Raw genomic sequence first — 14,063 nt, 5'->3', positions numbered from 1 at the left:
GGACCTTACAATTACATTGGACCTACCTAGAAACATCAGGATAATCTTATTTTGAGCCTTAACTTAATCATATCCACAGAGTCCCTTTTGCCATGTAATCTAATATATTCATAGGTTCCGAGGATAAGGACATGAACATCATCGAGGGCTATTATTCTGCCCACAATAATCTTGTACGTAAATCTGCTGTCTTCTCTGACCTTTTGGAAGTAGCATAAACAGCATTGTATTGATGGTTCTACCAGTCTTTGATGGAATGTGTCTTTCTCCTCTGTTTGGAAATGCCATTACCAGATATTTCAGAAAAACAGAGCAAAGAAGATTAAGCAGGACTAGGGGACTCAGCTGTGTAGCTGTATAGCAAGTCATTTCCCTGGAATTTCAATTCAGCCCCTTCATCTGAAGAAATGTGAATAATTATAAGCGCTTTCTCTAAATCCTAGAGCTGTTCTGACAGTCACAGAACCTGAAAACTTTGTATACCATTTTGCAAATGGAAGAGATGGTAGTCTAGCTGCCCCAGTGGGTTCAAGGAATGTGGGTGTGTTAAACCATCAAGAAGCATCATTTAAAAATTAAAACTTTCTAAAAATACAGATTTCAGGAAAAGAATCTTAACTGCATGAGAGAGGATGAAATCACTCATTTCCATTCTTAAACAATCCTATCTCCCTGTCCTCTGAGATAGATCATTTTAATCTCTTTTCATGTTTATCTTGTTTTGCTTTTTCTTCTGCCCTGATGTTTGTTATGCTTTGAGTAGATCTTGACTCCCTTCTCATTAAGCCTACAAACATCTAATCATTCCTGTTTGGTTTTTTTCATTTTTAATAATTTATATTTAAATTTTGGCAAATAGAGTGGTCTAACCTTGCCCTTTGAATGCCTGTGCATTCAAGTTCTTTAGGCAGATTTTATCTCTTTTTTTAATTCTATTTTGAGTTTTATAAAAATAGATGTTTCTTATTATCCCCAACCCATAATTTTCTTTAGTGAACTTTTGTTTAATTTTCTTTTGCCTTAACATTTTATTTTTCAGACACCTCTCATTGAACCTCACGTTCCTCTTCGTCCTGCTAACACCATTACCAAGGTAATGGGATGTAGGTGGGTTGATGAGCCATCAGAGCTAGTTTCTTAAGTAACTATGAGAAGTGGTCCATATATCAGAGCAGCACATCAGGAAACTACAAATACACTTTCTAGAAACAATACATATCAGTGTGTCTCAGTTCTCAGTATAAAACAGTGACATGTCACACAAGTGAACAATGCATATGTGTGAATGAATTGTATTTTTCAAGCACAGAGTCAGATTGAAAAGTGATTTAAAGATTTATCTCGTTTGTTTTCCATCTATAATCTCTCCTCCTTTTTTTCCCCCTCCTCTCACTTGATGAAAATTCAGGTTCCTTCAGAGAAGATCCTCAGGGCTGGAAAAATTTTACGAAACGCCATTCTCTCTCGAGCACCTCACATGATAAGAGATAGAAAATACCACCTAAAGACATACAGGTATGTGTGATATGAATAGTGAAATTACAACAAACTTACGTTTCCCTGTTTTCCATCTACAGGCAGCATGTTTTATAATCCTCCAGGTTTTAGAATTTCTGAGCTTACCTTGGATCCTCGCTTAACTCTAATTAGCCTTGATATTCCCAGGAATTACTCCTAAACTAATTTGCTTAGACATCGGTTTAAATGTGAACAACGAAAAGAAAACTTTTATTTCTGTTTGCCAGTATATTTAGGAAAACTACTAGATTTAGATGAGATTCAACTAACATTTACTGAGTGTTCGTTTATACTTGAAGCCCTGAACAAGAAAGACCACTCTCCATACATTATCTCATTTCATCCTCATCACAGCCTATAGGGTAGATACAGGGCCATTTTTCAGATGATGACTCTGAGACTCAGAGAGATTAAATAGTTTTCCTTGATCAAGTCACAAATCTAGTGAGTGGCAGAGCCAGGATTTAAACCAAGGTTGATTGACTTCTAAGTTTCTTTCATTCATTCTACACATTTGTTAAGTACCTACTGGGCATCAAGCATTATTGTGTTTCAAACCCTAAGGATACAGGAGGGAAAATAATACAAAATGCCCTTATACGTAATTTACTTTCTAATGTAGGATTTCATTGTAGTATGGATATAGTAAGATAGTCAACTCTTTCACACCTCTAATCGTACAGAATAAAGACTCATTATGGCTGCCACTGGAGTTAAGAAATGATAAAGACTGGGGCCATGTGATTTAGTTGACCTTCTGAGATGGCTGAACCATAGTGCGTCAATGAAGGATTCATGTCTCACCTTTAACTTGATTTTATCAATTCAAAAAGGATTCAGGAACTAGAATGGCCTGTTTATGGCACATAAGCCTTCACTCTCTCTCCCTGCACCTATGATTCAGACTCATAGTCCTCTTTCAGCAGTCGTAGGGCCCTCTTTCTCATTTAGCCTAGACATGATCTCAGAACCCATTAGACTTAGCGTGAGTCAAAACCTATTTGATTCACATGAACCAAATTCATAAGACAGTGAAAAGCTAGAATACAAATTTTAAAGTTACCACAAAGGATATATATCTTTCTAGCGATTGTCAACCATGCTAGAACCTATAAAATTATTCCTGACTCACCCTACAGTGAGTATATTGCCTCAAAATCCAGTCTCTTCCCAAGCTGGAAATGAATACCAAATTCTTCCTCTTAGGATCACTTTTTCTGCTTTCCATGCAAACTAACACTCTTCTGCTTGCATTTGTCATGAATATGTTTATAAGACCAAAACGATTTGTTACACTTATTTTTTTTTTAATTTGTTGGCCGCGCTGCCAGGCATGTAGCATCTTAGTTCCCCAACCAGGGACTGAACCCACGCCCACTGCATTGGAAGCGCAGAGTCTTCCCTGCTGGACCACTAGGGAAAGCCCTATTTGTTACATTTAGAATGGCCTCTTCTTAATAGAATGCTGGAATTCTATTTGATGGGATTTGAGAAACATTTTAATCAGTTGCATGTTCCTCTTGGGACATGTTCCGTCTCTAAGGACAGATTGCTCCTCTTGCCCTTATAATATGAATATTTACCCGCTACCATTTTGGATGATTACATTTGGAAGCCTTTCCCTTCAACTCTGGAAGTTCATCCTTTTTTTTTTTAAGTCTATAGTTCCTACACACCACTATAATTTTGAGGGAAATAGAGGTTAAAACACCTATCTATGGCCTCAGGGAGAGAGCTCAACCTCTTTAACTAATCAAGTGACTCTCAAAGTCTCATACAGCTGAAGGACCTTTTACTTTTTAATTTATTTTCCTTAATTTGAAATGTGATTATGGTTTCCCAAGTGTTGACTTGCGCTAGGGAAATTCCATTAAAGATGTCATCTTTGGTGACAAATATTGGAAACTAGAAGTCAGAAACCATAATCTCTTTCTTGCTGCATAGTAGTTAGATTTTAAACCCCTGAAACATAGGTGTTAAGTCTATTCCACACCCTATGATGAAAATTAATGACCTGTTGATAATGACCCATGAGGCATGGTTTCTTTTTCCTGCAGGACATTTTGAGTGCCTGGCCCCAGATCTTGGTTCCAGTTTCATCCCCTCCCCCACTCCTGCTTCTCCCCACTTCTATCATTACAGCAGCATTAGGGGTCGAAGTCTCCCCAGATGCAGTGTCATCCCCAGTGATCATCACACCAGAGGTCAGCTGTGAATATTAAAATAACTAAATGTCATTAATCGAGAGGAAACCCATGATTCCTCAGCTACAAGTGGCACAACCGTGTGTCTTTGTTCTGACTACAAGATCCTTATACCCTGTCCCAGGGCCCCAAAGCCCTAGGATCATCTCAATTCCGTGTGCTTTTTTTAGTAAAAGTAATCATTGACTTAAAAGCCACATTAAATTGATTTTTTTTATACTTTTACATGACTTTTTTCATTAATAAATTCTCAAATTAGAAGAGGAACACGACAGATCATACATTTAGTTCAGGACGAAGAGTAACTAGGTGCCTCTTTGCCCATTGAGGGTCTGATGTGTAATAGTCTGTAATCAGAGCAGTCCTGGACATCTAATAGCCTTCACAGGACACCTTCCTTGGGTGGTGGGTCAGATCCAAATTAGAACATCCCAGGATCTCTGATAGATTTCTGAGTTCCTAGAATCTTCGAAATGGACATGGCCTTCGAGGCCATCTTTTCCTCCCCTTTTCTTTTATAGATGAAAAAAAAAAAAAATTAAGAACCAGAAATTTGAAATGATATAGACAGTCATGCAGCTAATACGTAGCAGACCTGGTGCTGCATCTCATGACTCCTCCCAGGCTACGCCCTTCCTAGAATGGACCAGCACCAGGAATCCCCTCCAGTTCAACTAGAGAGGAACTCCCTGGGCTGCAACCAGCCTCAGTGCCTCAAAGACGGCGGCATCCTCCGCACAGGAGGTGGGGCCACCAGTGACCTAGATCCAGCTGTGGGCAGCCAGCTGCTTCTGTCCCTTAGGGTTCCTCCCTCAGATGACGTCCTCCCATTTCCTCCACTGAATAGTCATGCCACAAACACTCCTCTCCCCACAGAAGTTTTCCAAACATGTGTGTATGTGTGTGGTTCTGTGCTTCCTAACTAATGCACATATTAATAGTTTGCCCATCCTGACCACCTGACCCCCGAGGGGCGTCATAGTGATGAGTATGTGCCTGTACAGAAAGCATTTGGAGCTCTTCAGATGACAGGCTCTGTCGAAGTGCTGATGTTCATTACATCGACCTTTTTTTTCAAAGAGATTTGCATCACTAATTGCTTGTTTCTTCCAACACCCCTCTGAGGAAGCTCAGTAGTATTACTTGAAAATAGAAAGTGGTATATAATTTTACACTTATCCAGAGCCTGTCACAGAGCACCTCCTAGGGCCTCACAAACCTTAACTCATTCCTCACAAAGCTCAGGGGAAAGAAGTCAGAATTATGCTTTGCCTTCATTTGACTTCCCTGGTGGCTCAGACGGTAAAGAATCTGCCTGCAGTACAGTAGACCCAAGTTCAATCCCTGGGTCGGGACCATCCCCTGAAGGAGGGAATGACTACCCACTCCAGTATTCTTCCCTGGAGAATTCCATCCTCAGAGGAGCCTGGCAAGGTACAGCTCATAGGGTCGAAAAGAGTTAGACACGACAGACAGACTAACACTTCATTTGACCCTGAAATTTTCTGGGCCCAGCTTTAGAGTTTCTGGCCCTGGGATTCACTTGCCAGATCATGCTTCTTGCCTAGCAACCCTTCTGTCTCCCCTGGGGCTGCAACTTATGACGCTCTTTCGATGTTTAGCCCGCCTTGCCTAGAAGGTTGCCTGTGAGTTGAGTGGTCTTATTGGTTTGTACAATAGTTTGAGAACCTGTGGCCGTATCATGTGGGGCTTTGTTTGCCAAAGGGTAGAAGGGCACCCCGCCCTTCAGGAGGGGCTCCTCTCAGAAGCCGTCTCCCATCCTTCATCTGCGAGTGGGTGACCTCCCCTCCTTTGTGTCCCGCCACTCTTCAGACAGTGCTGTGTGGGGACCGAGCTGGTGGACTGGATGCTGCAGCAGACTCCGTGTGTTCACTCCCGAATGCAGGCTGTGGGCATGTGGCAAGTCCTGGTAGAAGACAGCGTTCTCAACCATGGTAAGTTGCCACGCAGTCCCTGGAAAACCCTCAAGAAACGCTCAGCGTGTTTCCCTGGGCTGGTTGTGGCCGCACTCCCACATGGGCCAGAAAGAATTATGATCTCTTTAGGGACCCGCAGAGCTGGCATCTTCATTTAGCAATACAAATGCAGCGAATGGATGCCGTTGATTGCAGTGTTCCACCACTGTACCTTCCTAACTTGGGAGAACGTATGAAGGGAAAATGAAATTGCAACCCGAGTGCATCAGTTCCAATTATGTTTATTAGTTTGCATTCACGGTTCATTGATAGCGTGATTATACTCTGAGCATCGCACAGCAATCCTGATGCAGCGGCCAAATGAGAGCAATGAAGTGTGTGGCCCGGCTGATGACATGAGAGTAATGAATTCAGAACCTGCGTTTTCTGGGAGAGCCAATTTGTGTACCCACGCAATGGCCGTAGGTAAAATCATGCGTGCTCTGTGGTTGTAGCCCCTGATATCTAAGCAGAGTAACAGTTCAGGACAGGAGTGGGACTGTGGTTTAACTCTTCATGCCATTTGTTTAACGATCACTTTTCCAAACAGACAAACTACTAAAATCTTTCCTTTAATACCTGGGAATATAATGATGGTCTTGCCAGGGTTTCACAGACTTTACTGTGTATGCAGAACACCTGGCACTCTTGTTAAAATGCAGACTCTGATTCAGAGCGTCTGCATTTGCAACAAGCTCCCAGATGATGCTGATTCATATTTTGAGCAGCAAGGATCTATCACTCCTTATCTTTGGATGGTGTTGATGCTCCCTCCTGAAAAGGGGCTTAAAACTTTAAGACACATAGATGACAGATTATAAACCAAGTTCATGCCTTTGGCTTTCAGAGATCTAAATCTTCTGGTTTAAAGGCAATATGATTTTTTTAAAAAAACTCTTTAAAACTTGAACTAAAAGGAAATTATTATTAGATACTAGGGGTATATGACCTAGATGGTTGGTCTTGTCAGCTTTGCTCAGACAATTTTATTTTAATTTTTAAAGTGCAGACAGACATGGTTATAAACAGTACATATAAAAAGAAAAAAAAATCATGATGCTGATAAAGTCAGGTTTTTTTAAGTCTGTACTTTGACAAAACTGCTATAGAGCATGATCTGGCAGTTGGTCATTTTCCTCTTTGGGATGTGTAACCCACACACTAGAAAATGTCATCAAGGCAATTTCACTGGTCAGAGGGCTCATCTCGGGGAAGTTGGCTGGTTCTCATAGGAGAGTCCCAGGGCAGCTCAGGAGATGGGCGAGTCAGAGAGAGCTGTGAGGTACATGACTGCAACCCGGAGGTCCCCTCTTCCAGCTGCACCGCCCTGGGCGAGGCCACGGGAAAAGGGTGAGGAGTCCCACCGCCTTGCTGCCACTTGGCCGTCTTGCCCGACACCATCATTCGTTTCTGGTAAACGGGCTGGGAGGCAGAGGTGCCCACAGCTGACGCTTGCCCCCATGTTTCCTGTAGTGGATCAGGAGCATCACTTCCAAGACAAATATTTATTTTATCGATTTCTGGATGATGAGCACGAGGACGCCCCTTTGCCTACGGAGGAGGAAAAGAAGGAGTGCGATGAGGAGCTGCAGGACACCATGCTGCTGCTGTCGCAGATGGGCCCGGACGCCCACATGAGGATGGTCCTTCGCAAACCGTGAGTGAGAGCCCCTAGCTGGTCGTTAGGGCCGCCCTGTGCGAGGCTCGCCCCTGCGCGGAGGGAAATGCGGCTGACTTCAAAAGTCCTGGCCTGACTTCACCCAGGGCCAAAGGAGAGGCTACAGAGGGGCGATGCAGCAGTGTTTGCCTCCTGTTACGTTCTGCTATGTTTGAGCCAGATAGTTCCATTTCCCTTATTGCATGAGTTAAAACTCTGGAGACTGTTAGCAGTTGGCTCAGGATGTCAAAACGGAGTCCACGTATTAAACCACCTTTGGTCCATGACAAACAGAAACTGCTCTGCTTCTGTGCCAGACTGGGGCAGCCCCCTTCTTTCTAATGCAGTAGGACAGAGGATGTCAGGACTGCAGGCTTCATGCCAGTTCTCCTAGGCCACATTCATTCATTCAGCACATTCTTCTGCCCCATGCAGAGCCTTCTCCCCTTAGCTTGAAGACACGTTCTTTTTTAAAAAATTGAAGTACAGTTGACTTACAATATTGTGTCAGTTTCCGGCACACAACAAAGTGATGCAGTTCTATATATTTTTTCAGATTATTTTCATTATAGGTTATTGCAAGATATTGGCTATAGTTCCCTGTGCTATAGAGTTAATTCTGTTGTTTATCTATTTTATGTGTAGCAATTTCCACCTATTAATCCCAAACTCCTAATTTATCCTCCCCCCCTTCGCTTTCCCCTTTGGTAATCATAAATTTGCTTTCTATGTCTGTGAGTCTTGCTGTTTTATATATAGATTCATTTGTATTACTTTTTAGATTCAGCATATAAGGGCCACCATACAACATTTGTCTCTTGCCTTACTTCACTTAGTATGAAAATCTCTAGGTCCATCTATGTTTCATTCTTTTTATGGCTGAGTGATAGTCCATTGTATCAATATATACGTACCACCTCTTTCTCCATTTATCTGGTGATGGGCATTTAGGTTGCCTGCACGTCTTGGCTATTGTAAATAGTGCTGTGATGCACATAGGGGTATACATACCTTTTAGAATCAGGGTTTTCATCCTAAAGACACAAGAGGACACCACTGCTCTCTTAACTCTTCAGGGCCTCCATTCGTTCGGTGAGGTGCTGCCTCCCATCCAGCTCAGTGGAAACCTACCTGAGCATCAGTAGCAACCTGCTCGCTAAAGTTGAGGACCCTCAAGTGTTTAATCAGATCAGTCCAGAAAGACTCTGTTGAGCCCTTCCTCTGTTTCAGTCAGTTGCTCAGTCGTGTCTGACTCTTTGTGACCCTACGGGCTGTAGCACACCAGGCTTCCCTGTCCGTCACCAACTCCTGGAGCTTGCTCAATCTCGGGTCCATCGAGTCAGTGATGCCATCCAACCATCTCATCCTCTGTCATCCCCTTTTCCTCCTGCCTTCAATCTTTCCCAGCATCAGGGTCTTTTCTAATGAGTCAGTTCTTTGTATCAGGTGGCCAAAGTATTGGAGCTTCAGCATCAGTCCTTCCAATGAATATTCAGGACTGATTTCCTTTAGGATGGACTGCTTGGGTCTCCTTGCAGGGCAAGGGACTCACAAGAGTCTTCTCTAGCACCACAGTTCAAAAGCATCAGTTCTTCGAAGCTCAGCTGTTTGGGACACTCCACGATCCCTGTGGGGCACACGAAGAAGCATGTGCCTCAGTTCTAGCCTCAGGGAAACCTTCTCACTAAAGGGTGGCTTGGCACATGGTCCTGCAACCACTGCACACAGGGTTTATGTTTTTCTGCTGGAAATGAAATCCCACTCCACCCGGCAACTGGTGCCAGCCAGCTGTGGGTGTCAACTCTGAGTCACTGGCTTGGCCAACCTCCATTTATCAGTGGGTCTTGACAAAAGCATTGCACTTTAACACATCTCCCATGTCCTTCAGACCAGCTTCCTGGTGTGGGCCCCACCTCCGAACAGCCTCTCACTGCACCCTCCTTCCCTTTCCCCAGGATTCTTCCCTTTTCCTTGCCCTTACTCTGAGCTGCAAGGAGGCTCTTCAGCATAGCTCATTTTTTGTCACAACTTTCTCTTAGTTGCACACCATATATTTCAGAGGCCTTCCCTCGACCCAATTAGCATCATCATCCTTAACTCCACAACCATGGTTCTCAGTTCCTTTAGCTTCAAAACCCTCTCTTCAAACAAAAATTTTGCTGGAAAATCCAAAATTACCAAACAGAAAAGCCAGAGCTTCGCTGATCTCATCATGAGTGGTACTCAAGAAACCTGACCAGCAACTGATGTTCTCTGAGCCCTGAAGGACCATGAGGTGGGGCAGTGGGGGTGGGGGGTGGAGAGACAGAAGAATCCCCTGGATTTGGGGAACTCAGATGACGGCCCTCATGCTACACTGTGCTCTTGCCCTTAGACGCTTCTCTTCCCTCTTCCCTATGGTCCGTGTCTCACCGTCCCTTGTTTACCTCCGCTTCACGTCCTGGCTCCAACCCTTCTTGCTGCCACCTTCTTTCAAGCCCATATCACACAGTGGTTCTGAAACAGATGCAGGCCAGCCCCGAGCGGCAGGCATCAGAAATCGTGGGAGGGGGTTTTGGTTGCCACACTGCTGGCATTTGCTGGGCAGTAGCAGGACGTAGGGATGTTGAACACACTCCATTACCTAGAACCCTACAAATAAGAAGCTGCCCTGAACAGAAAGCCTCTGTTGAGAAACATTGTTGTAAACTGAGTTTCTTAAAGGCGAAGGCATAGCTCATTTTACTTCATTCATTTAGTCGTTTAACCAATATTTATTGAACATCTGTTTTGTCCTAGGTACTATGTTAGTTGCAATGGCTGCAGCATTAAACTAGAGGGTCGCACCCCCAGCCTGAAGCTTTCTGTCTAGGGCAGGAGCCAGACCATTAACAACTAGTTATGCAAATAATCATTTAATAACAGTTGCATTGCATGCTACAAAGGAAAATGTAGTGTACATCAATAGAACATGATCTGAAGAGGGAAACTGAACTTGATGTGGAAGTTAGAAAAGGGCATATCCCAAGCTCTCTGCCTTACGCCAAGTAGACTATCAGCAAACCTTTGCTGAGTGATTGAATGAACAAATGAACATAATGCCCCAGCTCTGATGTTCCCTCAGCTCTCAGTTGCTTCAAGGGAGACAGAAATGCCATTCAATTCATGTATATTTTTGAGCATCTACCAAAGAGGTTTTTTGAAAGTAGTGAAATGGTTCCTGCCCTTGGAGAGTTTGTAATCCCGTGAAATGTGCGTGCTAACAGCATGTTAAGTCACTTCAGTTGTGTCTGACTCTGCGACCCCATGGACTGTAGCCCCCCAGGCTCCTCTATCCATGGATTCTCCAGACAGGAATACTGGAGTAGGTTGCCATACACTTCTCCAAGGGATCTTGCTGACCCAGGGACTGAACCCATGTTTCTTCTGCCTCCAGTATTGGCAGAAGAGGGGTCTTTGCCACTAGCGCCACCTGGTGGGGATAAGGCACTCCCAAATTAGATTTGGATGCCACAAACATACTGAGCGCCGGCTGTGTGGAAGACAGCATGCTAGGGATATTTGTGCCAATTGTTTGATTCACCCTTGCAAGAGCCTGAGGGCTGATGTCATGAGTGTCCCTTAGAAAGAGTAGCCTGTATTTCTTTTCTTTCCATACAGCACTAACTCAGAGATCCTTCAGAGAAAGTTACATTACAAAGTTTGGGCTTTTCCAGCCCATCTCTGGCTGTAGAGTACAGGTTTCACCAGTATCCCAAGATACATCATCTTGGGTGCCCTTAGGATTGTCCCATCTTTTCAGGCTTTATGAAACTTCGAAGATTGGAATTAAACTGCTGGTTCTTCTTGTGCCTCAGTACTCAGCTTTTATTTCTTTGCGAATGACTGTCCCTAATAGATGGAAGAGTGAAGAAGGAATCTAATTTTATGAGACAGACTTCCGACTCTACACACAGACACACACACCATTTTTTATCAGATAATAACCTTTGAAACTTCTACTGTACTTTAAGTGGAAAGAAAATAAGCTGAGTTCATCAGGAATTACTGCTGTCTCTGCTGTCCTTGCAGAGAACAGCTGAGCCCTTTGCTCCTGGGAACTTGATGGTATACTCGCTGGTCCTGGAAATGTTGACTTTTGATTGCCCAAACTGCCAAGTCACTAGGAAATGTGGAGGCATGAGCTGTATTGGTTCCATATTGACTGCTGCTGCTGCTGCTGCTGCTGGTGCTGCTGCTGCTAAGTCGCTTCAGTCATGTCCGACTCTGTGTGACGCCATAGATGGCAGCCCATCATGCTCCCCATCCCTGGGATTCTCCAGGCAAGAACACTGGAGTGGTTTGCCATTTCTTTCTCCAATGCATGAAAGTGAAAAGTGAAAGGGAAGTTGCTCAGTTGTTTCTGACTCCTAGCAGCCCCATGGACTGCAGCCTACCAGGCTCCTCCGTCCATGAGATTTTCCAGGCAAGAGCACTGGAGTGGGGTGCCATTGCCTTCAGGACCCCCCAGTATTGTAACTCAGCACAGCTGCATTTTGTAATAGTCACCACTGCCCGGGAGGTTGCAGAACTCTGATAATTACTGGGAAAGAAATAACACAATATTCTTTGATGAGAAGATTACTTTGAGAATTTGATTGTATAATGAAGATGTTGCTTTGAAAGGTACTTCCTATTGTTCTGAATCTGAGACTCGCTAGCAAAAAAAAAAAAAAGTGTCACTTGTTTTGACAGGCTACTTAGAAAAATTCTCTGTTTATTACATTAACTGCGGCATTTTAACTGTCAAACTATGAAAGAATGTTCTGTAGTTTAAAAAACAGAATAGAGCTTCAGGGGGATTTTTTGGCACACTCTTGTTGCTATTGGTATTGAAAAAAAAAAAAAAACATATATTCTGAATGCGAAATTAGCTTTTTATGTGGTGGCAGGCAGAGTGACTCACAATGCCCACCCAGCCTCACAGGTGCAGACCTGGGTGGCTTTTGGGGGCAAGTGCTGTACAACAGTGACAGTTTGATGGCGCTGTTGTTGCAGCTTCCAGACAGGGCCAACAAACCTAAAATGAGCTTCTGGAGCTTATTGTTTTGATTTTGCTTTGTTTATAAGTCTAAAAACAAGAGGGTACCCTACAGCAAATAGATACAGTAGAGACCCTTACCAGCAGAAGCATACATTCTGGCTACCTTTGAGCAAGTACTTTGGAGAAGGGACTGTGGACAAAGAGGTGTGGAGTGAGCAAGTAAACAGAATGTTACAAGCTTGAGGCCAGCTGGACAAAGAGAGGCTTCAAGGAGACAAAGAAGGCTCTTGCCATACAAGGCTCCCAACTTCCTCTTCCGAGTAAAGTGAGACCTAGTTCTCCACTGTTTAGAAACTGTCTATCAGAAAACAGGCTACAGGCAGGAGGGAAAAGAAGTGGATGCCATTTCCCGAATCTAATTCTAGGTCTGTCTGAAATTTTGAAATTCCCTAAAAGCCTAGAAGCTTGTCAATTGGGCCTGAGCAGAAGGGGGAAAAAATGAAATTATATATATGTATATATATTTGAATTTTATATGTATTTTATAAATTATATATAAATTTATATGTAGTCAGTCACTTCAGTCATGTCCAACTCTTTGCGATCCTAGGGACTGTGGCCTGTCAGGCTCCTCTGTCTCCGGGATTCTCCAGGCAAGAATACTGGAGTGGGTTGCCATGCCCTCCTCCAGGGGATCTTCCCGACCCAGGGATCAAACCTGTGTCTCTTAAGTCTCCTGCTTTGCCAGGCAGATTCTTTACCGCTGAGCCACTAGGGAAGCCCATGTAAATTTATATTTGTTGCTTTTTGTTCAGTCGCTCAGTTGTGTCTGACTCTTTGCAGTCCCATTGACTGCAGCACACCAGGCTTCCCTGTCCACCATCTCCTGGAGCTCGCCCCAACCCATGTTCATTGAGTCAGTGATGCCATATCGTCTTGTCCTCTGTCGTCTCCATCTCCTCCTACCTTCAATCTCTCCCAGCATTGCGGTCTTTTCTAATGAGTTGGCTCTTCATATCAGGTGACCAAAGTATTGGAGCTTCAGCTTCAACATCAGTCCTTCCAGTGAATATTCAGGATTTATTTCCTTTATGATTGACTGGTTTGATCTCCTAGCAGTCCAAGGGACTCAAGAGTCTTCTCCAACACCACAGTTCAAAAACATCAGTTCTTCGGCCCTCACCCTTCTTTATGATCCAACTTTCACATCCATACACGACTACTGGGAAAACTATAGCTTTGTCTATGCTGACCTTTGTAATATCTCTGCTTTATAATATGCCATCTAGGTTTGTCATAACTTTTCTTCCAAAAAACATCAGTTCTTCAGCATTCAGCCTTCTTTATGATCCAACTCTCACATCCATACATAACTACGGGGAAAACTATAGCTTTGTCTATATGGAACTTTGTTGGCAGAGTAATGTCTCTGCTTTATAATATGCTGTCTAGGTTTGTAATAGCTTTTCTTCCAAGGAGCAAGCATCTTTTAATTTCATGGCTGCAATCACCAGGAAATATATACATATATATATATATATATTTATATAAATTATATATGTATATTTGAATTGCTGGCAGGTTCTGGAGTCCACCAAATGGTCAGAAACTCATAATCTTAAGTTCATTTATTTCATGTGCTTGAGTAATATTTTCTAACATATACTGTGGGGCATAAAATTGAAAGGAAACAATTTAAGATAATC

At 43.3% G+C, this 14,063-nt stretch overlaps 1 protein-coding gene across 8 annotated transcripts in view; it reads left to right on the top strand.

Annotated features, from left to right (window-relative positions):
- The window catches only part of RAPGEF4 (Rap guanine nucleotide exchange factor 4), a 143,465-nt gene that overhangs the window by 49,201 nt on the left and 80,201 nt on the right, over window positions 1-14,063 (top strand). For 5 of the 8 annotated variants that reach the window (XM_068967887.1, XM_068967882.1, XM_068967880.1 and 2 more), the window contains exons 3-6: window positions 1,040-1,093; window positions 1,409-1,515; window positions 5,556-5,677; window positions 7,172-7,355. In XM_068967887.1, coding sequence (XP_068823988.1) covers window positions 1,040-1,093; window positions 1,409-1,515; window positions 5,556-5,677; window positions 7,172-7,355 — 467 coding nt within the window. The remainder of the gene's footprint in view (window positions 1-1,039; window positions 1,094-1,408; window positions 1,516-5,555; window positions 5,678-7,171; window positions 7,356-14,063) is intronic. The other 3 variants (XM_068967885.1, XM_068967886.1, XM_068967881.1) reach the window with 1 other exon arrangement.

This window comes from Capricornis sumatraensis, chromosome 3 (genome assembly GCF_032405125.1).
Source record: "Capricornis sumatraensis isolate serow.1 chromosome 3, serow.2, whole genome shotgun sequence".
Taxonomy (NCBI): Eukaryota; Metazoa; Chordata; class Mammalia; order Artiodactyla; family Bovidae; genus Capricornis; species Capricornis sumatraensis.
This window is presented reverse-complemented; position numbering and strand designations above follow the sequence as displayed.